Source organism: Vicugna pacos, chromosome 29 (genome assembly GCF_048564905.1).
Source record: "Vicugna pacos chromosome 29, VicPac4, whole genome shotgun sequence".
NCBI lineage: Eukaryota > Metazoa > Chordata > Mammalia > Artiodactyla > Camelidae > Vicugna > Vicugna pacos.
Window position 1 is genome coordinate 2170994 of NC_133015.1, and position 25304 is coordinate 2196297.

Here is a 25304-nt window from a genome sequence, read left to right on the forward strand (position 1 = left end):
TTCAGAGCTCAAAAGAACAGGCAAACAAGGAAGTGCTCGATGCAGTCACAGGATATTACACTATTTCAGTAGGTATGAAATTAATTTGAAAAGTTATCATCATAAAAACAGTATGTCATTTCTCAAATCAAGGTAATCAGAACATGACAAGAGTTATCAAGAGTAGAATTCATCTGAAACAGCTAGTTGTACAAGTCTATTCCAAATAATTATATTTTAAAGTGAATTACGATTCTGTAAGCATTAACACTGCAAACATGGACAGAAAAATACTGACGTTTTTAGTCCATTTTTTTTAATACTAAGAAAAAATATAGACTTTCACTAAACACATTCCAGATGAAGTAAATTTTGCCGAGAGAAAAAGACTAAGAAATTCAATATCTGCCATGGAGAACTTCAGAAGCAGCTTTTTTTTTTTTTTTTCCTAACAGTACATTTCTGGGGTTTTGTATGAAAAATACAGACATTGAGCATACCTCAATAAAAACCACAATAGAGCATATAGTTCAATAAATAACCATAGGATTAAATGCTATGTCATCTCAAATGAACAAATTTCAAAGTAATCATCTTGGGAATGGAAAAGACAGGTTTAAACCTTTTCACAATTTTAAGCTTTAATAATTCTGGTATTACTCAAATAGTATTCCAATATTGTAAGTACTTTTACCCAAATAGCTTAAGTTTCAGTGACAGACATTAACTCAGTGTTCACACAGAAATAAGTAGTTCCATTCAAAATTTATTGAACTGCAAATTAGTTGAAGTGTTATGCTAGTTAAATAGAGAATGCATCTCCAAGAAGTATTGTGGTAGGTTCCTGGATGTCTAAGGATATGCCAACATTATTGGACTGTTTAAATTAGAAGCTGAGAATATGTTGAGGCTTCAACAATAAAAAAATCTTCAAAGCCCATCATATTTGCTAATAAATTAGATTTATACAATTGATAATTTCAAAATAAATAAAACCTGAGTTGTATACGCCTCCTGTTCCCACCCCACTCTCAGCATACATACCTTCACATCCCATTTGCTTCAGACCAGTGTGTCTCAAACTTTAATAAGCATACATATTCCTTGAGGATGTTAGCAAGATGCAGTTTCTGATTCAGTACGTCTGTTGTGGGGCCTGAGAGTCTACCTTTCTAACAGCTATAAATGGGCCATCTTCTGAGCAGCAAGGTGGCCCAGCACATAATGAGGACAATTTCTGGCCTGATGACTGTGGTTTTATAGATTCAATGCTGTGATATTTTGGAATCAAGCATAAATAACCAAAAAATGATTACAAAAAATAAGTCAGAAGAAAAGAACGTTTTAGTTAAGTGAGACATTGAGGTTACACCAAACTGGCAGTGTTTCTGTTTGTCTGACAGCGACACCTCTGATACATTACAATGTAAATCAGGACACCAAGTTCTGGTAACTTTAAAAAATAGTTACTATACCTTGAGGCTCTCTCCCAGTTAATTCAAGTTCAGAAAATTCAAGCCAGTGCACTGTAAAACCACTATTAAAAAATTTTAATGGTAAAGTGTCCATATAAATCGTTTGTAAACTTGCTTTAAGCTATCCCATCTCCTCTTCCTCTTTCAACAAACAAATGCTGCTTTTTCTTCTGTCTTGTAGCTAAACAGCGTGTAACACCCAATGCTCCTCCCTTTAAAAATCGAACAAAATTGTCTCCAACCAAAGGACCCAATGCAAAAAGGTTGGCTTCTTTAACGCACTCGTAGGTATATGCATCTATTTCCACAGGATTACCCTTACATGTGATTGGCTGGCTTGAGTTGTGGCCCAGGTAACACCCTTGCTCCTTCAGAAAAGAAAGATTGGGATGAGAACCTATCAACACTACTGCTGCAGAGAGCTTAAATATTTTCTTCAATCCAGAGATGCTTTGAAGAATGCATTTCAGGTCCGACTTAAAGGAAAGCACATGGTGCTCAGGAAAACTGGTATAATCAGGTAACAGACGTGAGTGTAAGGAATACGACTGAGTACACATCATATGATAGACTTTATGGTACTCTGGATAAAGCTTTTTGGGAAGCTGTTTGAAAATTAAGCTTGGGTCAGTTACTCTTTTACGAAATACATGAATCACAGGGACATTATTATTGTAAGCACAGAGCACGGCATCAGCTGCAGTCAGCCCAGAACCCACAATCAGCACTGGGTCCACTTTCCCACGCAACTTTCCTTTGCTTATAGCAGCTCCAAATTCAGGCATTGAATGAAACACAAAAGGAAAATCTTCCCCTTCAATTTCCAGACGGCCAGGAGAATCCAACGATCCAGTTGCCAGCGCTACATTTTCAGCAAAGAGACAGAAGGGAACAGGGGAACCATCGGCTGTTCGCTGATAACCCCTGATTTCCCAGTTTCTCTTGATAAATTTCGACTTCTCTATCTGTAAAGGCTGCGTTGAAATATCTCTGTCTTGACCATCATTATCAATTTGATCTCTGTAGAGTCTTGATACAGATGTAATGTAAGTATTCTCTCTGAAATTCTTCTGAAGACCCATGACTTTTACGTAGTGTTTATAGTAGCGAGCTATTTCCTCTGGCATAACTCGATCCCCTTTTATGTTCCTATAAAAGGAAAAGGAAAAATGTTCTGAGGATAATTATTTATTTTATTGACATCTAGTTGGTTTACAGTGTTGTGTTAATTTCTGGTGTACAGCATGATGATTCAGGTATACATACAGATACTTCTTTTCATATTCTTTTTCTTATAGGCCATTACAAGGTATTGAATGTAGTTCCCTGTGCTGTACGGCAGGAACATTGTTGTTTATCTATTTAGCAGTTAGTATCTACAAATCCAGAACTTCCACTTTCTCTCTCTATCCCCTCCCCGACTTTTTCTCCTGGTAACCTTAAGTTTGTTTTCTATGTCTGTGAGTCTGTTTCTGTTTTGTAAATAAGTTCTTTTTTTTTTTTTTTAGATTCCACATATAAGTGGTATCAGATGGTATCTTTCTCTTTCTGGATTACTTCACTTAGTATGACAATCTCTAGGTCCTTCCATTCTTTAATCATTACAGATATTACAGATATAACTGTAACATGTAATTCTTAAAGACAACATCTAGACACTAGTTTTAGTAAGTTGCTTTGTATTTTCCTAATGACTAAAAATAATTCAGATCAGTCTTCTGAACAAAATCCTCTTACGCTTAAGTAACATTTCTCTCTCTCTCTTCCTACTCATAAAGAGATCTGTAAATGTATTCTTTATGAAAAAAGTACATTAATACAACTTTTATTTTCCATTTGAACTTTAAAGCAATGGGCATTAGTATGCTCAAGCACTGCCCCAATTAGAGGTAAGTTGCAGTAAAAACCCCAAATCATTTCACATAATTCACTGTAATTTGTAACTGGAAGAAGTTCATAAAAATTTTCCTTTTAAGGCTTAATGAGTATAATAATGAAGATATAGAATGCACTCTCAATTTTTACAGAAACCCTACATAAATAGTTACTATTAATTATTTCCATTTTGTAAACTAGGAAATCATTAGTTTAAGTTATTTGACCATGGCCACAGCATTAGAAGTTAAAGAGTCAGGATTCAAACCCTGCCAATCTTGGATCTGTTTCCTAAAGCAAAGGAAATAAAAGCAAAAATAAACAAATGGGACCTAATTAACCTTAAAAGCTTCTGCACAGCAAAGAAAACCATCAACAAACAGAAAGACAACCTAATGAACAGAAGAAAATATCTGCAAATGATATGACCAACGAGGGGTTAACATCCTAAATATATAAACAGAGCACACAACTCAACATTAAAGTAAAAAAATAGCCTGATTAAAAAGTGGGCAGGAAAATCTGAACAGACATTTTTCCAAAGAGGACGTGCAATAGGACAAATAGGCACATAAAAAGATGCTCAACGTTGATAATCAGGGAAACGCAAATCAAAACCATAATGAGATACCGCCTCACACCTGTAGGAATGGCCATCATCAAAAAGAACACAAATAACAAATGTTGGCGAGGATGTGGAGAAAAGAGAACTCGTGTACACTGTTGGTGGGAATGTAAACTGGTGCAGCCACTGCTGAAAACAATGGAGGTTTCTCAAAAAACAAAGTAGAACTACCATATGACCCAGCAATTCCACTCTTGGGTATATATCCCCAAAACCCAAAAACACTAATTCAAAAAGATACATGCAATAAACAAGATTACACTGTATAGCACAGGGAAATATACACAAAATGTTATGATAAATCACAGAGAAAAAAATGTGACAATGAGTGTGTATATGTCCATGAATGACTGAAAAATTGTGCTGAACACTGGAATTTGACACAACATTGTAAAATGATTATAAATCAATAAAAAATGTTAAAAAAAAGATACATGCACCCCAATGTTCACAGCAGCATTATTTACAATTGCCAAAAAGATATGGAAGCAGTCCAAGTGTCCATCAACAGATGAATGTCTAAAGATGTGTATAAATATTTTTATATATCTATATAATGGAATACTACTCAGCCATAAAGAATGAAAAATTTGCCTTTTTCAACAACATAGATTGACTCGGAGAATACCATGCTAAGTGAAATAATTCAAACAGAAAAAGACAACTAATGCATGCTATGACTTACATGTGGAATCTAAAAAACACAACAAATTAGTAAATATAATGACAACAAAAAAAGTAGATTCACAGATACAGAGAATAAACTAGTGGTTCCCAGTGGGGAGAGGGGTGGGGGAGGAACAATGCAGAGGAAGGAGATTAAGAGATAGAAACTGTTATATGTAAAATAAGCCACAAGGATATACGGTAAAACATAGGAAACATAGCCAATATTTCAGCGTAAGTATAAATGCAATATAACCTTTGAAAATTGTGAGTCACTATATTCTACACCTGTCACTTACAGAATACTGTGTATCAACTATACTTCAATTAAAAAAAAAATTAAAAACAAACCAAAAAAACCCTGCTAATGTGTAGAGGTTGAGTAGTTTTCTCTTAACACTATACAAAGACAGGAACTAAAGCTAATACTTATCGTAAGATTCATTTTCACGTATTATATAAATACATAATGTGCTCAGCTTAGTAGGATGCACACTTGTGTGTAAACACAAAGCTTTCCCTCACCCACATCACAGACGGAAGTATGTTGAGCAATTTCACTTTCTCACAAAAATCAAGAACTTACACAAATTCCCTGATTTTGCAACTTTACATTTCAGACCCCTAGAAAATTCCTTTTTAAAAAAACCCCCGAAAGTAGTATTTGAAAGGTTTAATCTCAGTTACCCATGCTGGCCTAAATTTGCTTTCCTTAAATCTTTCAAGTTAAGGATAATTACTGTAGATTAACTTGGTTTCTATCTAGCAGGAACTGAAGCACCCAAATGTTGCAGCCCTGTTCTAACAAAGGCTGAGTCACTTCCTGCTTTAATGTATTGTTTCTGTGAGTAAATTACAGCAGACTCTCTGTTAGTAATTCCTAATTTAGTATTTACTAGTCTTGAAAATGATAGCTTTTCTTATTTTTTTTAAATTTTTGATTCTTTCTCCCAGATAAATAAAAATAAAAAATAAACTTATTCTTGAAAGTTGAGATTTTCATAGTTTCTAGTCTCATATTTCATATTCCTATTAAATATTTACCTCTACAGTCAAGTAGCCAGTCACATCAGACTCTATTTCATTCTATCATTCCAAATTATTCATCATATACACTTTTCTACTCTGAAAAGCCAAATATTTTTAAGTATGTATACATGAGATATGCATGCATGAAGTTATATATCCATAAAAATAAGTAAGTAATTGTGGAAAGGATATGTGGGTGTATAAGAAAGTAATTAAACAAAGAGTGGTTTAATGGGGAATGAGGTAAAACTATGATTAACAATCTGCAGACAAGCCCTTACCTCTGTGTGCTTAGTTTTATAACATCTCTTAATAGAAACTAGCTCATAATCAGTATAGCAGAGAGGTTTTCTTTGAAAGACACATACATGGATACTCATCTAAAAATATTTTGAGATTTGCCAACAGACTCTTTCCCACTGAATACCAAAATTTTTAATAGTTTGATCTTTACCTTCGTTTGCTAGACACCCAATCTTTAAATTTAAGACCAGGGAGCTCCATCCAGTTTCCAAAGCTGATTGTCAACATGGAGCCTTCCATATTCTATTTGAATAAAAAAAAATGTACAATCAAAAAACACAATTAATCAGTAACATGGATTTTTTTTTAACCAAACTCATCTCATTTCCTATAATTAAGTCTGGATAAGGAGGGCTTAAAGAAGTCCTAAATGGTTGTGTGAATTACCTCTGGAACTTTATTCCAATGAACATTCAAATATTTCAATAACTGGTAGTACCTGTATTCCTTCTTTCATATAATTATACATTTATAAATCAGATTTACAATGCTACCTGATGCCTAAACAATGTTGATAGCTTTGGCCTGTAATCAGCATAATTGGATGCAGAATATCATGTCAGAGGAACAAATTAGTATTTTCACATTATAAACAAAAGGGGAAAAATTCATTAATTTCTAACACCCTAAATGTCTTTCCATTTTAACATTAACAGAGGTTTCTTAATGGGCAGCAAAACAGCTTTCCCCCACCTCCATCAATTATAACTGTGAGCTTGGCTGAATACAGCAGGCGTCTCTTTTTAAAACTAGAGAAATGAATAGTGGTTGCTTAAGAACATACTCACTCACTGCTGAGGCTAAAGCTGCCTTTAAGGAAATGAGTCCTTCAAGCCTGTCTGCTTCTGCTTTGCTCAGCAAGAAAAATAAGGGAAGCTCACGGGCCAAACGCACCTTTCCCACTGACCTCAGTCGTTCCTTTCAACCAATTCATTAAGGCTATGTTTTTTTTTTTTAATAGACTTTTTTTAAGAGCAGTTTCAGGTTCACAGCAGAATTGAGCAAAAAATACAGAGTTCGCACATCGCCCTCCCCACCCACACGTATACACTCCCCTGCCCTCAGCATCCCTCATCAGTGGGGCATACTTGGTACAAATGATGAACCAACATGGACACATTATTATCAACCAAAGTCCAAAGTTTACATTAGGGTTCACTCTTGATGTTGTGCCTTTTATGGGCTTTGACAAATGCACAATGACAGTATCATACAGAATAATTTCATTGCCCTAAAATTCCCTTGTGCTCCATCTATTCATCTCTCCCCTCCCACCCTCTTCCCAACCCCCTGGAAACCACGATCTTTTTATTGTTTCTGTAGCTAGGCTACAGCTTTTTAAAATCTGAACTCTTCCTGTCCTGTTTTTATACAGCCCAGTATTGGGGATGGTATTATTATTGTAGTTATTATTATTATTATCATCTAACAGAGCACTTACTATGTGCTACAGCTTATAACATCTATTAGTAATTTGTGACAGCAGAAGACCACCACAGGAAGGAAACGCAGCAAGCTGCCACCCGGGGCAGGCTGGGCCTGGTACTGGGCTCAGAGCCAGGTTTTAGGCTTATTTCAGCTTTACCTGAAGGCTGGGGAATCCAAGATCAAATATAATTTTATAGTTGTATATTTTATAATTTTATATTTGATCTTGGATTCAAATATATTTTCATACATTCAAAATATATATTCAAATATATTATGAACATATTTGATTTAAATATATTGTTAGTAATCAAGGCTTATCCATACTTTAACTTTATTATATATAAGTGAAAGAAATAAAGTAACGCAGAGATCAGTCATTGCCTGCACAGTTTTCTAAGCAGAAAATATATTAAGTACCTCAGGAATTTAGAGGAGGTAATCTAAAACCTTAAAAAATATACTACGGCTTTTTCAAGAAATGCAGTTTTATTAAGAATGCTACTCATGAATAGAGCAAATACAAACCTAGGTTAAAAGGCAAGATAATCTGGTAGCTGCTACCCAGTACCAAAAAAGTAATTAAGATTAACGAAAGAGTCAATGATGTATTTAATCTCTGAAGTCCCCAAATACTCTGAAAGTCATCTGATGAATTAAATGTAAACAATTTTTAGCCATATAACATTGCTCTAATATAGGACTATCTAAATGAAGCTGACACTGAAGATTTGATATTTAATGTTAAAATTCCCCGGAAGTCTGTACTTTGTAACAGCAAAACTTATTTAACATTTATTTGTACAACAAATGAGCACCCACTACACACTAGACACTGTACTAACTGCTAAGAATAATTATTAGCCACTGTCCCCTAATGAAATACACTGAATCTTGATGCTATCAGTTCTATGGTTCAACCTCTGCTGTGGACTAGATTGTGTCACCTCCAAAATCCATGTGCTGAAGCCTAACCTGACTGCGATGTATCTGGAGATGAGCCTGTGGAATGTAATTAGGGCTGGACGAGGCCATCAGGGTGGTGCCCTCACAGCAGGACCAGTGGCTTTTTAAGAAGAGAGTTCATACTCCCTCTGCCACATGAGGACATGCCAGAAAGCAGCTACCTACAAGCTAGAAAAAGAGCCATCACCGCACAATGAACTGGCTGGCACACTGACCTCGGATCCCATGGCCTTCAAACTATGAATCTCCTGTGTAAGCCACTCGGTCTATGGTATTTTGTTACAGCAGCCCAAGCGGACTAATACAGTTTATTTCTTTCACAATACATTTTTCATTTAAGATCTTGAAAATGGAGGGAAATGATGGATATTGATATGAAATACTGTGTGAAATTTTGTAAACTCTAAAATCAAATGGATTAAAACATTTCTACTACGCAAAACATTCTCAAAATATTTTCTATATAATTCTTAGAGAAACGCTTCTTCTAAGACAGTAATAAAATGTGGCTGGCTTAATTTCTACTAGTAATTAACCCATATTTAACTGAACATATTAAATTATCAGATAAAAATGTGGTAATCATCATATACAGTAGTATATCATAATATTTAAGAACCAAAATGGTCTTATCAAGATGACATATAATTCACATCCACTAAAATGATAAGAAAAATGTACTCACATGCCACGCTCCACCAGGTGGGCCTTTACCGAGGACTAAGTGAGGGATATAATGATGTTGTTCTAATTTCCAATGCAAAACGGATGGATAATCATACCCAAAGTCAGCATCTGGATGAAGAAGTGTGTCAAAAAGCACAGCAACGGGATTGGAGGATCGACCCTCAAGGCCCTCAGACAAATATTCCAAGTCCTGAATGAATTAAAAAACAAAAAACAGGATTTGGAAAAAACAAACAAAAAAACCCAGCTAACACAGTAACAGCGAAGGCTATTAATCTAACCAGTATTTCCCAGATAGTGTGCTTCACAACACTGAAGTTCCTTTAGGTCTTAACAGATTCTTGGGTCAAATAAACAGGAAGAAGATTGGGTTTCAACAAAGCTAATCAAATCATTTTACTACAAAACTTGATGCCTTTCATATGCTAATATACCATGACACTTTAATGATGAAAAGCATCACTTTCCAAATTTATCTGAGCACAGAGCATCTATTAAACTCCACAAGGAAATAATTTGGGAAATTTTGCTCTAATTAATTCAGAAAAAGATGACGTAACTCAGCAGAATATATTTATAAATCTAAAATTAAAATGTTAGAAAGTTATTCAGAAGAAAGGATTTTCAGCTAAGAAACACAATGCTCATATAGTAAACTAATTTTGTCTCAGGATTAAAAAAAAAAATGGACTAGCACGTAAAAAATAATACCTGATCAACAATGGAAAGCTGTCTTGCTTCTTCTAATTTACCGTGTAAGATTGCATTTGGATGTATTGCTTCTGATGATAAATATGGTCTGTAACCCGAAAGCATATAAGAAAGGCAGATTCCTGAGGGTCCATTTCCTATTTAAAAAAAGGGGGAGAGAGGTGTATTGTGTGTCTTAATGCTCATTTTTCTGTTTCACAGATGGCTTTTCTACATCAACTGTTCCTTCTCTAAACTCTTAAAACCAAGTATTCATAAGAGAAAATTTTTGTCTGCTCTCCTGTTTTCTTTTGAAGCTTCAAGCCTCTATGTGACTGGCCCTCAAAATCAGATTTCTAGGCTGACCTCTTACCCCAAAAATACACCCCACATTTTCAGACACTGCCTCTTCGCTCCACCTGACTGACCCACTAATAACGGGATCACAGTGTGTTCACAAGCAGCTGCATGAACTCCTCTGTTTCGGCGCCCTCTCCTTTAAACCTCACTCCTCCTCGTGGCACAATACATACCAGCAAAGCCCTAAGCTTGTTAGTTTTTGGTTCTAGCCCTGTTTTGGTCACCTACATCCATTCAGTGGTCTCTGCTATTCTCACTCGTATTTTCTGATTCGGAGGATAAAAATCTCTTCCTGTTCCTCTTCAAGTTTCACCCACTCAAAGATCATTTCACATTCTACGTTCAAATGAGTTTTGGTAACAAAGTCCTCCCACTCTATGTTGAAGCCCTTAATTGCTGTTTCTGACTATCCAGTGTTCTCCATGTTTGGTCTCAACCATATTTCAAGTCCCATCTTCTAGTAACTATCTTCCTGTATTTCTGTATGTTCTACCTAAAGCCAGACTGGATTTTATTTTTTGTTGAACCTTCTTGAACTACTTTTGATTTCCATAGCTCCTTTAGTCTGGAGTGCCACTTCTCTATTGCCATGTACCAAAAATTTAATCCACCTGGGACAATTCCTAGCCATCAGGAAAAAACCCTGTTGCTTGCCTAATATTTTGCCCCAAATAAAATAAGCTTAAAGATGTAAATACGAGTTAAAATCATAAGAATATTAGGAAAGAGGGTAATATTTCTACTTATAACGCTGGAGTAGGAAGCCTTAAAATATAACACAAAACTCAAAAGGCAGAATGAAAAAGAAACCATTTAACATCAGAATTTTTTTAAAATGGCAAACAGTGGGAGTTAAGATCTGAGACAAAGAGCTAATTTCCTTGAATAAAAAAGCAAGAGACAAACTAAAGAAAAATTGTAATACCAACAGACACAGAAAAAGCATTTGACAAAATCTAACACCTATTCATGTAAAATTCTCAGCAAACAACAAGCAGAGGGGAACTTTCTCAACTTGATAAAGAGTATCTACAAAAACCCTACAGCTAACATCACACTTAGTGAGAAAATAGGTTTCTTCCCCACGTGATCAAGAACAAGATAAGGATGTCTCATCTCACCATTCCTACTCAACACACACCACGATAAAAGTCCTAACTAATGCAGGAAGACCAGAAAAGGAAACAAAATGTATACAACTTGGGAAAGAAGAAATAAAACTGTCTTTGTGAACGCCATGCCTGTCTACATAGAAAATCCCAAAGTGACCAGAAAGCTCCTAGAATTAACAAGCAAGTATAGCAGCAAGGTTGAAGGATACAACGCTAATATATACAAGTCAATTACTTTCCTATATACCAGCAGTGAACAAGTGAAATCTGAAATTACACAACACTGATTGTATTTGTGAAACAAAATACCTGGGTATAAATTTAGCAAAATACATATAAGATATACATAAGGAAAACCAGAAAACTCCAATGAAAGAAATCAAAGAAAATCTAATTGATGGAAAGATATTCCATATTCATGGACAAAATGACTCAATATTGTTAAGATGTCGGTTTTTCCCAACTAGACCTACAGATGTGATGCACTCAAAATCCCAGCAAGTTATTTTGTGGATAATATACTGGTAAACTGATTCCAAAGTTTCAATGGAAAGGTGAAAGATCCAGAACTGTCAACATAATATTGAAGAACAAAGTCAGAACTGCTATCACCCAACTTCACGTCTTACTATAAAACTACAGTCAACAAGACAGCGTGGAAACGAAGAAAGAATAGACTAGTCAGTGGAACAGAACAGAGAGCCAAGAGACAGATCCTCAACACACACGGTCAATTTACTTTTGACATGAGGGCAAAGGCAATGCAATGGAGAAAGGGTAATCTTCTCAACAAACTGTACCAGAACAGCTGGACATCCACATGCAAAAACATGAATCAAGACACTGACCTAATTATCTTTACAAACATTAACTAAAAACAGGTCACAGACCTAAATATAAGACAGTAAATTATAAAACTTCTAGAAGATAACACAGCAGAAAATCTAGGTGACACTGGGTTTGATAAGGAGTGTTTAGATAAAACACCAAAAGCAGGACCCATTGAAGGGAAACTAACATGCAAGACTTTATTAAAATTTAAATTTCTGCTCTGCAAAAGACACCGTTAGGAAAATGAAAAGAGAAGACTGGGAGGAAATATTTGCAAAAATAAGTATTTGATAAAGTACTTGTCTCTAACATATACACAAAACTCTTAGAACCTCAACCATAAGAAAACTACCAACACAATCAATTAAAAAGTAGGCGAAAGATCTGTACCTCAAGGTACAGAGATGGGATGTAAGCATATAAATTCTCAACACTGTGTATCATTACAGAACTGCAAATTAAAACAATGTGTAAAACCATTACACACCTAGCAGAATGGCTACAATTCAAAACAGACAATACCAAGTGCTTCCAAGGATGTGGAGCAACAGGAACTTTCATTCATGGCTGCCGGGAATGCAAAATGATACAGCCACTGGGGAAGGCAATTTGACAGTTTCTTACAAAGCTGAACATAGTCTTGCCACAGGATCCAGCAATCACACTCGTAGGTATTTACCCAAATGGGCTGAAAACTTAACAGCCAGCCATGCAAAAATCTGCACGCGAATGTTTACAGCAACTTTACTCACAATTATCAAAGGTTGGAAGCAACCAAGATGTGCTTCTGTAAGCAAATGGAGAAACTGTGAAACATTCATACAATGCAACAGGGTTCAGTGATTAAAAAATAAAATGAGCTATCAAGCCATGAAAAGACAGAGAGGGATCTTAACTGCAGACTGCTAAGCCAAAGAAGCCAGTCTGAAAAGGCTACATACTGGGATTCCACATGTATGACATTCTAGAAAAGGTAAAACTAGAGAGACAGTAAAAAAAAAGATCAGTGGTTACGAAGAGTTGATGGTTGAGGGAAAGCATGAACAGGTGGAACACAGGAAGTTTTTAAGCAGTGAAATTACTCTACATGATGTTGTAACACGTGACATTACACAGACAGCAAAGCCCACAGAACTGCGCAACCCAAAGAGGGAAGCCTCAACTACAGATTTTAGTTAGTAGTAATGTAAAAGCAGTGGTTCACCAGTTGTAAAAAATGTACCATATTAATGCAAGTGTTCATAAAAGGGGTAAATGGGAGATGGGAGGGAGAAGAAAGGGAATATAGGAGAACTCTGCACTTTCCACTTAATTTTCCTATAGACTTAAACTGCTTAAAAAAATAGTCTATTAGAATAAATATAAAAAATGTAAGAAAAACAGTGGGAGTTAAGAACTGAGACAAAGGATCAAAAAGAAATAACACTCAACAGACAACTGTGAAAGAATAAAAACAAGCAGTTCATACAGAAATACACACGAAGGCAGAATGCTCCCCAGCTCCCAAAGATTTCCCCATCCTAAGCCCAAGGACCTGAAGGTGTTACCTTACACAGAAAAAGGACTCAGCAGATGTGATGGAGGACCCTGAGATGGGCAGAGTGCCCCGGATTACCTACGTGGGCCCAATCTAATCTGCTAAGACTTTAAAAACAGAGAACCTTTCCCAGCTGTGCTGAGGAGGAAACTTAACTATGGAAGAAGGTTAAAAGAGAAACAATACTGCTAGCTTTGCAGACGCAGTCGGGGTCCAGGAGCCCAGGAGTGCTAGTGGCCTCTAGCTACAGGAAAAGCAAGGGAGTACTCTACCCTGGAGCCTCCAAAAGGAATGCAGCCCTGCTGGTACCTTGACTTTAGCCCTGCAAGACCGTGTTGGACTCCTGTCCTATGCAACAGAAATAGATAATAAATTGATGTTGTTAAAGCCACTGGTTTGTGTTAAAGCCACCGACATGTTACGGAAGTCAGCCCTTCATGTAAGCTCAAGCCAGCAGGCACGGCCCTAGAAGCCTGAGGTCAAGCTACTCACTGGCGAGCTGAGGCAAAACAGAAAAATATTGCTTTGGGGGAAGTGAGGTGGGGAGGTTCCGATGAAGGTAGCTTTTCCTATTCTGACCCTCCCAAAGCTCAACTAGAACAATCAGACAGGCTTCCTTCACTTACTGCACGACACGCAGGGTGGAAAACCAGGGTTGGACATAGTGGGACACGGAACACGAGGTTTGATCTCAGGTGTCCTGGTGAGAACTACCACGAAAGCCACCAGCTGCCCTTGAGGGGAGTCTGGCATAGAAGGACCCTGCTTCCCTTCTCTCCCTTCTTGACTGCGTCTCCCATATGCCGAGACAGAGCCAGGACCTTCCTCTCCTTCCCGGTAACGCTGAAACAGGCTGTCAGAGAACCAAAGGCAGCTGTACGCCATCGCGGGACATTATGTCCCGTAATTCCTTCCCTGGGTTTGGTTTCACACATAGCACTTGCCCAACTTTATGAGTTTGAATATTACAGGGGAGATACGCACGACAGGTAATTAAGCACATGCAACAGAACAAAATCATGACAAATATATAGTTCTGAAGTGATTAGGTTTCTAATAACTTAATTTTTAATATCTTCTGTGCCTATCTATTGAGGTGGTATGAAGATATTAATAGTACTGTGATGGCTAAATTATTATAAACACAACTGCAGGTTACTATAATGTTCATTACAATGGAGCGCTGACTATCAACTTGCACAAGCCACTCCGCTTCTGAGCGTCCCTGTCTGCCCGTATCCTACACCACCGGGGCTGTAAGGCATAATTCAATAATGTACACAGAATGCTCTGTACAGGTCTCTAATAATATTAGTCATGTCATTATCATGACAGTTTCATACAGTTAACACAACAGATAACACCATATTTTAAAATAATACAGTAATATCAGTCTTCCAATGAAACCCTGTTGCATTCTAACACAGAATCTAGTATCAGATAAACCAATTACTCTCTCCAAAAATTTGCTTATTAGTTATTTTAACACATCAAGCAACCTAAGAATATTTTTCAACACAATCCTAAGAATGTGTGCTATGTAACTGTACAATTATAAAAGTAGTGAGAATCGTAAAAGGAATTTTAAGAGATAAAATGCAGTAACTTACCTATTACTACCACAGGCAAAGTCACTGATGAATCTCCAAGTAAAGAAGTTTCTTCAACCAATGGCATAGCTGTAACTTTTCGCCCCAAATTATCACCCAAATATTGCACCAAGGAATTAAAAATCTCTCCTTCAGTTTCAGTGTCACTATAGTTTCTTAAAAAAAAAAAAAAGGAACAAAAACAACACAAGAGATACACAGTCAAAATAAAATCTTTATAAAACTCTGTCTTAGGACACCACAAATTTTCTAGAAGAGAACATTAGCAAAACATTCCCTGACATAAATCGTAGCAATGTTTTCTTAAGGTCAGTCTCCCAAGGCAACAGAAATAAAAGCAAAAATAAACAAATGGAAGGTAATTAAACTTATAAGCTCTCGCACAGCAAAGGGTATCATAAACAAAATGAAAAGACAACCTATGGAATGGGAGAAAATATTTGCAAATGATGCAACTGACAAGGGCTTACCTTTCAGAATATATAAACAGTTCATACAACTCAGTTAACACACACAAAAAACAACCACCCAATCAAAAAATGGGCAGAAGACCTAAACAGGCATTTCTCCAATGAAGACACGCCGATGGCCAACAGGCATGTGAAAAGACGCCCACGACTGCTAAGTATCAGAGAAGTGCACACTGAAACTGCAGTGAGGTATCACCTCACACTGGTCGGAATGGTCATCACTAAAAAGTCCACAAATGATAAATGCTGGACAGGGTACGGACAAAAGGGAACCCTCCTACAGTACTGGTAGGAATGTAGTTTGGTGCACCCACTATGGAAAACAAAATAGAGATTCCTTAAAATACTAAAACCAGACTTATCATATGATCTAGCAATCCCACTCCTAGGCACATATCTGGGGAAAATTAATTCAAATAGATCTATACACCCCAATGTTCACAGCAGTACTATTTACAATAGCCAAGACATGGAAGCAACCTAAATGTCCAGTGACAGATGACTGGGTAAAGAAGTTAGGGTATATAATGGAGTACTACTCAGCTATAAAAGACCAAATAATGCCATTGTAGCAACATGGATGGACCCAGAGGTTATCATATTAAGTGAAGTAAGTCAGACAGAGAAAGACAAATATATGATATCACTTATATGTGGAACCTAAAAAACAGATACAAATGAACTTAAGATGTACAAAACAGAAACAGATTCACAGACATAGAAAACAAACTTACAGTTACCAAAGGGGAAAGGGGGACAATAAATTAGGAGTTTGGGATTAGCAGATGCAAACTACTATATATAAAATACATAAACAATAAGATCCTACTGTATAGCGCAGGGAACTATATTCAATAGCTTATAATAACCCATAATGAAAAAGAATGTGAAAAAGAATATATACATATAAAACCGAATCACTATGCTGTAGACCAGAAACTAACACATTGTAAATCAACTATACTTCAATAATAAATAAATAAATAAAACAAAAAAAAATCCCCATATAACTCAATAAGCTGATCCTAAAAAAAAAAGTCTTTAATCAGATTTTATTTAGGCTGTAAAATATTCAATAATTCCATAAAAGGAGAAAAGGAAATCTCTCTGATTAATGCTTTCAAATAAGCAGCTTAGCTAATGTCAACGTACACCTCTTTGTCAGAAATCCTAAATACAGCTGTCCCTCGGTATCCAAGGGGGATTTGTTCCAGGACCTCACTCCCCCTCCTCAAATACCAAAATGCATGGACGCTCAGGTCCCTTATATAAAATGGCTTATTATTTGCATATAACATACCTACATCCTCCCATATACTTTAAGTCATCTGTAGGTTACGTATAATGCCTAATACAATGTAAATACTATGTGTGTAGTTACCAGCATGCAGCAAATTCAAGTTTTGATTTTTGGAACTTTCTGGAATTTCTTCCTTCCTGAGTATTTCTGATCCACAGTTGGCTGAATCCATGGATGCGGAACCCATGGATATGGAGAGCCGACTGCAGCTGCTAATGTCTCTTTAGTATCTTGAAGGCAAGTCTTAAATAAGAAGTTATTTTTAATACACAGCATTATATTAGGGACATTTGTGATTCTCTGAGATCTAGGAATATCAAGTTTCTCTTTCACTTTTTTTCTCAATAAAAAAGTGTATTAGAGGAAGCATATTTGGAACAAAACAGTCACATATATTTTAAGGAAAATTTACTGTACTTATAAATTAGAAAATTTTGCACTTTGGTAAAAGAAATAAGGTTTACACACCTTTTCTCAAAGAGATACTGAAAAGTGGAAAAAATCTTAATACTGATTTCCAATCTACCATCTCTTCCAGCTGCCTCCCCAGAAGCTGGTTTTGGTATTCTGACGTGCTCGTGCAGGAAAGGGAGTCCCCTCCCAACAGCTGATGCGCTGCATTACATTAGGGGTTACTTCAGAATAGAACTCCTGAGTTAGTCTTCATTCTCATAAAGTCAGAAACAGGCCAGTGTCTGAAAATATTAAACTGAGTACTGACTAGTGGGTGACTGCTTATTGCTGTTCCCGAAATGATAATTTGGGGTATGGATCTGTTATTTCATAGGACTCACTGATCCTGGAGGAGGATTAGAAATGGAATTAGGCACAGACCAAGACTTCTGCTTCCCTATACCCTTCAAAGTTCCCAAACTACCCTAGAACGGGGCAGCATTCCCCAGGATACACTTGACAGCTTTCCTACCCCCAATATTTGGACTCCCCTAATGATACATGGCGCCTTTTGGCCAGAAGAGCTAACCTTTGGATATGGCCACTAAGGAAAGCCCCTCCTCACACTGCAAGCCCGACCCTGGAAGTGTCTTATGCTCGATCTACCCCTCTCAGGTCATTCCACCTACTGCCTCTGATCAAATCCAGGTGGACTAGCTGTCTTGCCTTCTCCTGCTTCTTGGCAACTGAACTCAGCATGACTGTGTTATACCTGGGCCTGCCCCTGACACTGCCCCTAAGTGTGTGCCCAGGACAGTTCCCCCAGCCTCATTTGGATGCTTCTGATGAAAGTCCTTTTGGACACCAAGGACTCAATACTGTGGTTGCTGTAAAAGCCACAGTTCTTTCTCAGTAGAGGGAGACCTCACGGTCAGTTCCCTCCTGACACCCCTACCTCAGACACCACTGCTTCCATATATACAACCTGGGATGTAGTTAATCAAAATGATCATCACTCTTACAAAGTTTCTGGTAATTAAAAAGATGTCTCCTCAAAGCTTAACAAATGTTTCATATTATTAAAATGGGGGATATTATAGGGGTTAGGGTCAACTTGAGATGACACAAACTTAAGCTAGACCACATGAATACTATCTGATGTCCCCTACATGCTAAGAACTAATGATCCTTTGAATGACTGAAGGAAGGCATTTTAGCAGTTCCCATCATATTTGATTTTATAAGCAAAACTCAATGATCTAAAATGCCTTGGCTAGTTTAAGTCTACAAATAAATACTGTGAAATGAATACTTAATATTTAAACTCCTTAAGAACAATCCAACCATGGCGAGAAGTTCTGGCTTAAACTCCAAATCATTTTTGCTTAAAGGTACAGGAGAATTCGATTTTTCTATAACTTATCAAGAGCCATTTAATACTCTAAGTCAAGAAGTCTCAAGCAACCCTCTCCCCCCCCCCTTTTTTTCTGGCAGTCCTCAGAATTTTAATACAGCTATCAATGCTATAAACAGACTATCCATTTTACAAGGATCTTTCATTATACTGGACTTAACCTCTCAAATAATTGATAGATATTAAGAAAACATTTAAGAGGTTAAGACAAATAAAATGCCTCCTCTGTTGGACTTTTATTAATCAAGAAAGACAAAGTTTTCAACAGCTCAAAAACATCAGAAAAACAGATCATTTGATCAGGCCTTAGACCTGGTAGATAGAGGGAGATTGGAAAACACTTTTAAAAAAACAAACAAAAAAGACTTTCAGTGAGATGTAATACACATACCATAAAACTGACCCTTCTCAAGTGTACAATTCAGGGCTTTTAGTACAGTCACAAGGTTTTGCAATCACCACCACTAATTCCAGAAAAATTCTACCACCCCAAAATTATACTTTGCACCCATTAGCATTCATTCCCCATTTTCCCCTTCCCCCAGCTCCTGGCAGCCACTAATCTATTGTCTTCCTGGATGTGCCTACTCTGGAAATTTCAAATAAATGGAATCCCTCGTACATTATGTGGCCTTTTTGTGTTTGGCTTCTTCCACTTAGCATGTTTTCAAGGTTCACCCATGTTGTAAAATGTATTGGTACTTCATTCTTTTTTATGCCAGAATACCATCCCACTGTACAACCGTTAATACCTTTTGTTTACCCTCTCATGAGTTAATGAGCCGAATGGTTTCCACTTCCTGGCTATTACAGATAATGCTGCTATGAACATTCGTGTAAACATTTTTGTGTGGCCAAATGATTTCATTTCCCTGAGGTATGTTCTCAGAAGTGCACGCAATGGCCGGGCCATAAGCGCTACGTGTGACAGCTCGAGGAATTAGCAAACTAGTTTCCCACGTTTGCACCATCCTGCATTCCCACCAGGGATAGGATGTTCCAGTGTTTCCACATCCTCACCAACACTTGTTACTGTCTTTTTTTAGCCACTCTAGCAGGTATAAAATAGCATCTCACTGCAGCTGTGACAAGCATTTCCCTAATGACTAATAAATAAGGGTAAGCAGCTCTTCACGTGCTTATTGAGCATCTGCAATCTTCTTTGGAGAAATATTCAAATTACATACCCAATTTCCAACTAAGCTGTGTTTTGTATTGTTAAGTTTTCAAAATTCTTTATATGTCCTGGATACAAGTCCCTTTTCGGATATATGATTTGCAAATACTTTCTCCCATCTTGCGGGCTGTCTTTTCACTTTCTTTATATTATCTTTTGAATCACAAAAGTTTTAATTTTTGATCAGGTCCAATTAATTTTTTTTTCTTTTACTGCTGTACTTTTGGTGCCATATCTAAAAAAAAAAGCACTGCCTAATCTAAGATCACAAACCTGTTTTCTTCTATCGGTTTTACAGTTCTGGTTCTTACACGCAGGTCTTTCGTCCATGCTGAGTTAATATTTGCATATGGTGTGAGGGAGCGGTCCAACTCGATTCTTTTGCTTGTGGATATCCACTTCTCCTGGCACCATTTGCTGAAGAGACTGTTACTTCCCTGGGATCCCACGGAAATGAACCGACCATAAACAGAGGGACTCATGTGTGGACTCTCACTACTGTCCCACTGATCTACGTTTATCTTTATTCCAGTAAGTTCTGGAATACTGTAGGAAGTTCTGAAATCAGGAAGTGTGAATCCTCCAACTCTGTTCTGTTTTCAAGATTGCCTTTGCTATTCTGGGTTCCTTGCAATTCCATGTGAATTTTAGGATCTGCTCATCAGTTTCTAGAGAAAAAAGGCAGCCGGGATTTTGATAGGAGTATATTTTTATAGATCAATTCAAGGAATACTGCCATCTTAAGAATACTAAGCCTTTCAATCCAAGAACATGGTGTTCCTTTTCAGTTATTTTGGCCTTCTTTCATTCTTCTTGGCAATGTTTTCTCATTTGCCATGTACAATTCTCACCTTCCTTTTGTTAAATTATTCCTAAATATTTCCTTCTTTTTGGTGCTAGTATAAATGGAATTGTTTTTTAATTCCCTTGCCAGATTGTTCACTGTTAGTGTACAGAAATACAATGGATTTTTGTATGTTGATCTTATATTGTGCAGTATCACTGAATTCATTTACTAGGTCTAGTAGATTTTTGTGTGTCTGTGGGCATCAACCAATTTGACTCTAGTCTCTCCCAAGACTCAAGTAAAGTACACACAAAGTTTTAGCTTATCTTAATTCTCTACACAGTATAAGTAATACGTGTTGATTTTCTACTAACTGGTATAATCTTTGGGTATATAATCCGTAATAGTGGTATAAATTATTTGTAATAAACTTGTATGGTATTTGATAAATACTGGTTTAACAGAGGCATGAAAAACTGAATTAAGAGAAGCAAAAAATGAAAATAAGGTCCACTGAATTTACATAAAGCATCAACGAAACAAAGGCCTGCTAGTAAGTATTCTTTCTAAAAATTTCAGAGGCTAAATTTTAAATTTTATATTGCTGTATATATTCTACAGTATCTGCATACTATTTCACAGGTCAGTGAGCAGTGTAAATACCCACTTAGGAATCCAATTTGCTGAATGTTCGTTCTACTTATAAGAAATATTATACTGAGTAATTTAAAAAAATCTACTTTTATTTGGGGAACTAATTAAATTGGAAAACACATATAATTAAATTTTAGGAAAACAGTAAAGAACAAAACTTTACACATATGCAAAAAGTTACCCTATGGTTAGGCATCAAGTTAAAAAAGATTATTTTTCAGATGATTTTAGATGCCTTCCAGGTTTGTTTTTGAAACATGGTCCAAAGATTCAAAACAAATTTAAAAGGAGCACAGACATAATATGTGAATAACAGAGACTTCTTTCGCATCCAGCAAAACTTCTTTAAATGACCATTCAAACTAAAACGAAATGCTTTACTCCCTGGGTTCTCAGTCATTGAAAGTATGACCCTGGACTGTTACCCAAGTGAGACTACCGTAGGAAAAGAAGGTTCTAAAGTCACACGCGTCATCTTCCAGAACAGAAAGTATGGGAGTTTCCTCCCTTGAAAAGTTAAGTAGACAGTGGTCTCACAATACTCAGCCTTTCGGATATTAGACAAGATCGGAGATGTAAATGCTGTCGCAACTGGTTTTAAAATGTGTTTTCCTAATGAAATTGCTCAGAAAAGGTTTTAGTAAGTTATAAATCTCTTTCTAAGGAACTGTTTTAAATAATAAATAAATGTTGTCTTTGCAAAATTTTAAATAAGATAGAGCTATTCTTACAATGGAAATACGGTCTATCAATTACAATTTTTATCCATTGGCCAGTAGACTTGTTTTCCTTTATTCTTCAAGATCAAAATACGGCAAATACCTTGTTTTCATCCCCGCCTCCAAATTTCTGTACAAAGAGGTAAGCATATGGTATTCAATATCTAGGGTCAGTTGAATGGATATGAATACCAAGCTGTGTCCTCAGAATTCAACTGTACCTAAAGGTGTCAAAAAGCTTTTGGACAGTATTTTTTTTGAAAGGCGTGTTATTTTCTCTGGGGCTTCAGTTTAGCAAATTTTCACTAGGGGAACTTGTTTTCTAAAGCTCGCCAACGTGGATCTGCTACTCTCAAATCACTGTCTGCCAAGCAGGTAACAAACAAATTTGCTTGGAACTTAAAATCCCACTGTTTATTACATAAAACAATTTTTAATATTCAGAATTTAGAGACTCCTATAAAACTCACTGAGAAGGTGGGCAAGCCAGGAGTGCTGCTCTGTTACATCAGGAATACTGAGTCTTCTCTGTGCGTTACACCTCTTCTGAGATTTGCTGAAGCCTCTGGACCTCTTCTTTGAATATCATTAAACACAATAGGATTTACAAGGAAACTAGTAACAGTTACTAAAAGTAAACTTGTGACACGTTTTTATGTATTTCTGTACTGTACTTAGTAACAAGTTCAGTGATGTATAATAATTACTGTAATCTTGAAGAAATAAGCAAACAGTATTTCTAGGTATCTGCAACAACTAATGTGATATGAAAATAATTGTGATTTCTACAATGACAAAGTCACAAACACTACTGTGATTTACTGCTTATATTCATAACTGAAGAAGACAGGTTTTGGTTCAAGCTGAGTGAAAATTCCTGGTACCTTTCTTTACATCCAAGTTCACGGGTCACCTAAAGCCTATACATGCAGCCCAATTTTAGAACTCTTGATCAGAATTTCGTATTTTACAAAAGACGTTTTGCATATCATTATTTTAACACATTCATATATGTAAAGAAAGGCACTTTCTAAAGTCTTCGCTAAGCTTAACATTTCTTCACCCCAGGATGAAAAGCAGTTTCAAGTTGTTTTTGGTCTTTCCATAACTGAAGTAGCCAACTCCGCTAGATATAACATTCACTTCTATTTTAAAACGTTTTATCCGTACCACCCCTAAAAACTTTCTCAAAATGTTAGTCTAGAATCGCCACACTTTTCAAATTTCATACAATATATGTGACTTACAGTGACTTAACACCTTACTAGGTCAGAACCTATTTGGAACTAGATGCACACTTAAAACATAATTCCCTATTTCCCTTCAACCTAGTAACTTCGGTTATTAGATTTTTTTTAAAGAAAAAAAAGATTTAAGGTGTGCGTGGAAGGCTGGGAGGCCATTCACAAGCCTTCACTCAAACTTTGCACTACTGAGAAGTCTCAGTTCGCAGTAACCGACTCTATCCGGGCCTAGCCGGTCCCGCAGTCCCGTGACCGGCGTGGTCCAGCGAGAGGAACAGGGGACAACGGAGGCGAGTCCCCCAGAGCGAGGAGCCGAGGCGGGAGCCTGGACTAGGCAGGGCCCGGGGGAAGCCGCGGCCGAGGCGGGAGGCGGCCGCAGTCCGGGCGCCAGCCTTCCGCCCCCGGCTCGCCCCCAGTTTCAGACCCCGCGCGGCCCCGGCCCTGCCGCGGGGCCCGGCGGCCCTGCCCCCCCGCCCGCTGCCCTTCCTCCCCCGGAGCAGAAGTCACCTGAAATGAGCGGCCAGGGAGCAGCGGCAGCACCACACAGGCATGGAGCGCGGCGCACCGGGAAGCCGAGCGCCTCCGTCCGCGGGGTCGCGCCCCGAGCCTCGCCGTGGCGCGGCTGCCCGGAAGCCGCAGCTCGGGGGCCGGCCGGGCTCCGGAGCGGCGGAGTCCGCCTCGGGCCGGCGGCTTCCGCTCCTCGCCTGCAGGCAGCCAGACGCGGGCGGCGGACGCTCTCCGGGAGCCGCGGTGGGGGCGGAGCGGGGCGGGGACGCTGCGACGGCTGCGGCGGAGGCGCGCGGGCTCCTCCTCGCAGGTGCGGAGGCGGCGGCGGCGGGCGAGGCCCCGGATTGGTGGAGCCGCGGCCGGGGCGCGGGGCTGGGCCTGATCGGGGGCTGGGGCCGAGGTCCGCCCGCCCGCGGCCGACCCGCTGCGGCGCGGGTGCCGGGTGCCGGGTGCTGGGTGCCGGGTCCTGGGTCCCGGGCCCCGGCTTGCGCCGCGCCGCCCCTCCGCGTGCGCCCGGCCCGCGGCCTGGGGTGGGGGGGTGAGCGGAGCGGGGCGGATGCGCTTCGAGAGGGCCCGCTGACGAGGCGAGGAGGAAGAGCTGCTAACCGCGGTGGCGGGACGGCGCGGCGGGAGTCCTCGCGCGCCGCACGGCCTCCGCGACCCGGGCACCTGGGTGTCTCCGGGGTCGGTGTGCGCCGGCCCCACGCCGAGGACGCCCGGGAAGGACCGAGATCCCCGCCCCAGGAAACTCACTTCAGCGCCTCTCCCCGCGGTGGCCTGGGCGCCGACGCCCTGAGCTTCCGTGTGCTTTCCGCTGCTGACGCTGCATCACAGTCTCCTGGGGGACTCACCGAACCGCAGGTGCCCCAGGCCCCACCCCAGTGGGTCTGATGCGAGAAGTCCGGCCGCACGACTGCGGTTCCCCTTCCTTAAGTCAATGGCATCACTGATTAAAAATCTAGGTGCTCAGCCCCGCCCAAGATTCACCGAGTCCTTTTCAAGGAGCAGCAAGGGCAGAAATGTGTATTTTTTATTCTCCCTCCAGGTGACTGTGATGCAAGAAAAGTTAGAAAAGAAGGGAGTAATGCGTGTCCCTATTCAGTATTTTAAAGAAATTAAAACACACACACACACACACACACACAAGAAGTGATTTGTTGCATAAACTATTATACAGAGCTGTCTTTCTGTCTGCCCTCCCCCAAAAGCCTTAATTATTTTTGAAGTTAAAATCTGAGATACATCAGTTTCTGTTTTTAAATAGTTTTTTAAGTTCTCAAGTTTTGCTAAATGTTGTCATTGAACAAACTAATACCTGCACTTGGCAGATATTTCAGTCTGCAAAGCCTAGAAGAAAATTGTAGAACTCAGCCTTCCTCCAGGATTACACAATCTAAGAGAAAAAATAGATGTATGTAAATTTTTTTGTTTTTCTCTGAATTATTGACAGCTTAATGTTCATTGTA

At 38.5% G+C, this 25304-nt stretch overlaps 1 protein-coding gene across 2 annotated transcripts; it reads right to left on the reverse strand.

Annotated features, from left to right (window-relative positions):
* Positions 1–725: 725 nt before the first annotated feature.
* OSGIN2 (oxidative stress induced growth inhibitor family member 2) lies at positions 726–24724 on the reverse strand. 2 transcript variants are annotated; one of them, XM_006202355.4, is made up of 6 exons: positions 24592–24724; positions 15174–15328; positions 9745–9881; positions 9032–9223; positions 6104–6195; positions 726–2603 (listed from the first exon to the last, which is right to left on the reverse strand). In XM_006202355.4, exons 2-6 carry the CDS (start codon positions 15238–15240, stop codon positions 1571–1573), a joined length of 1521 nt encoding a protein of 506 aa, XP_006202417.1. In that variant the 5' UTR covers positions 15241–15328; positions 24592–24724; the 3' UTR covers positions 726–1570. The 2 variants fall into 2 exon arrangements, with proteins under 2 accessions (XP_006202417.1, XP_072807814.1); XM_072951713.1 differs by lacking the exon at positions 24592–24724 and adding an exon at positions 23839–24585.
* Positions 24725–25304: the final 580 nt, after the last annotated feature.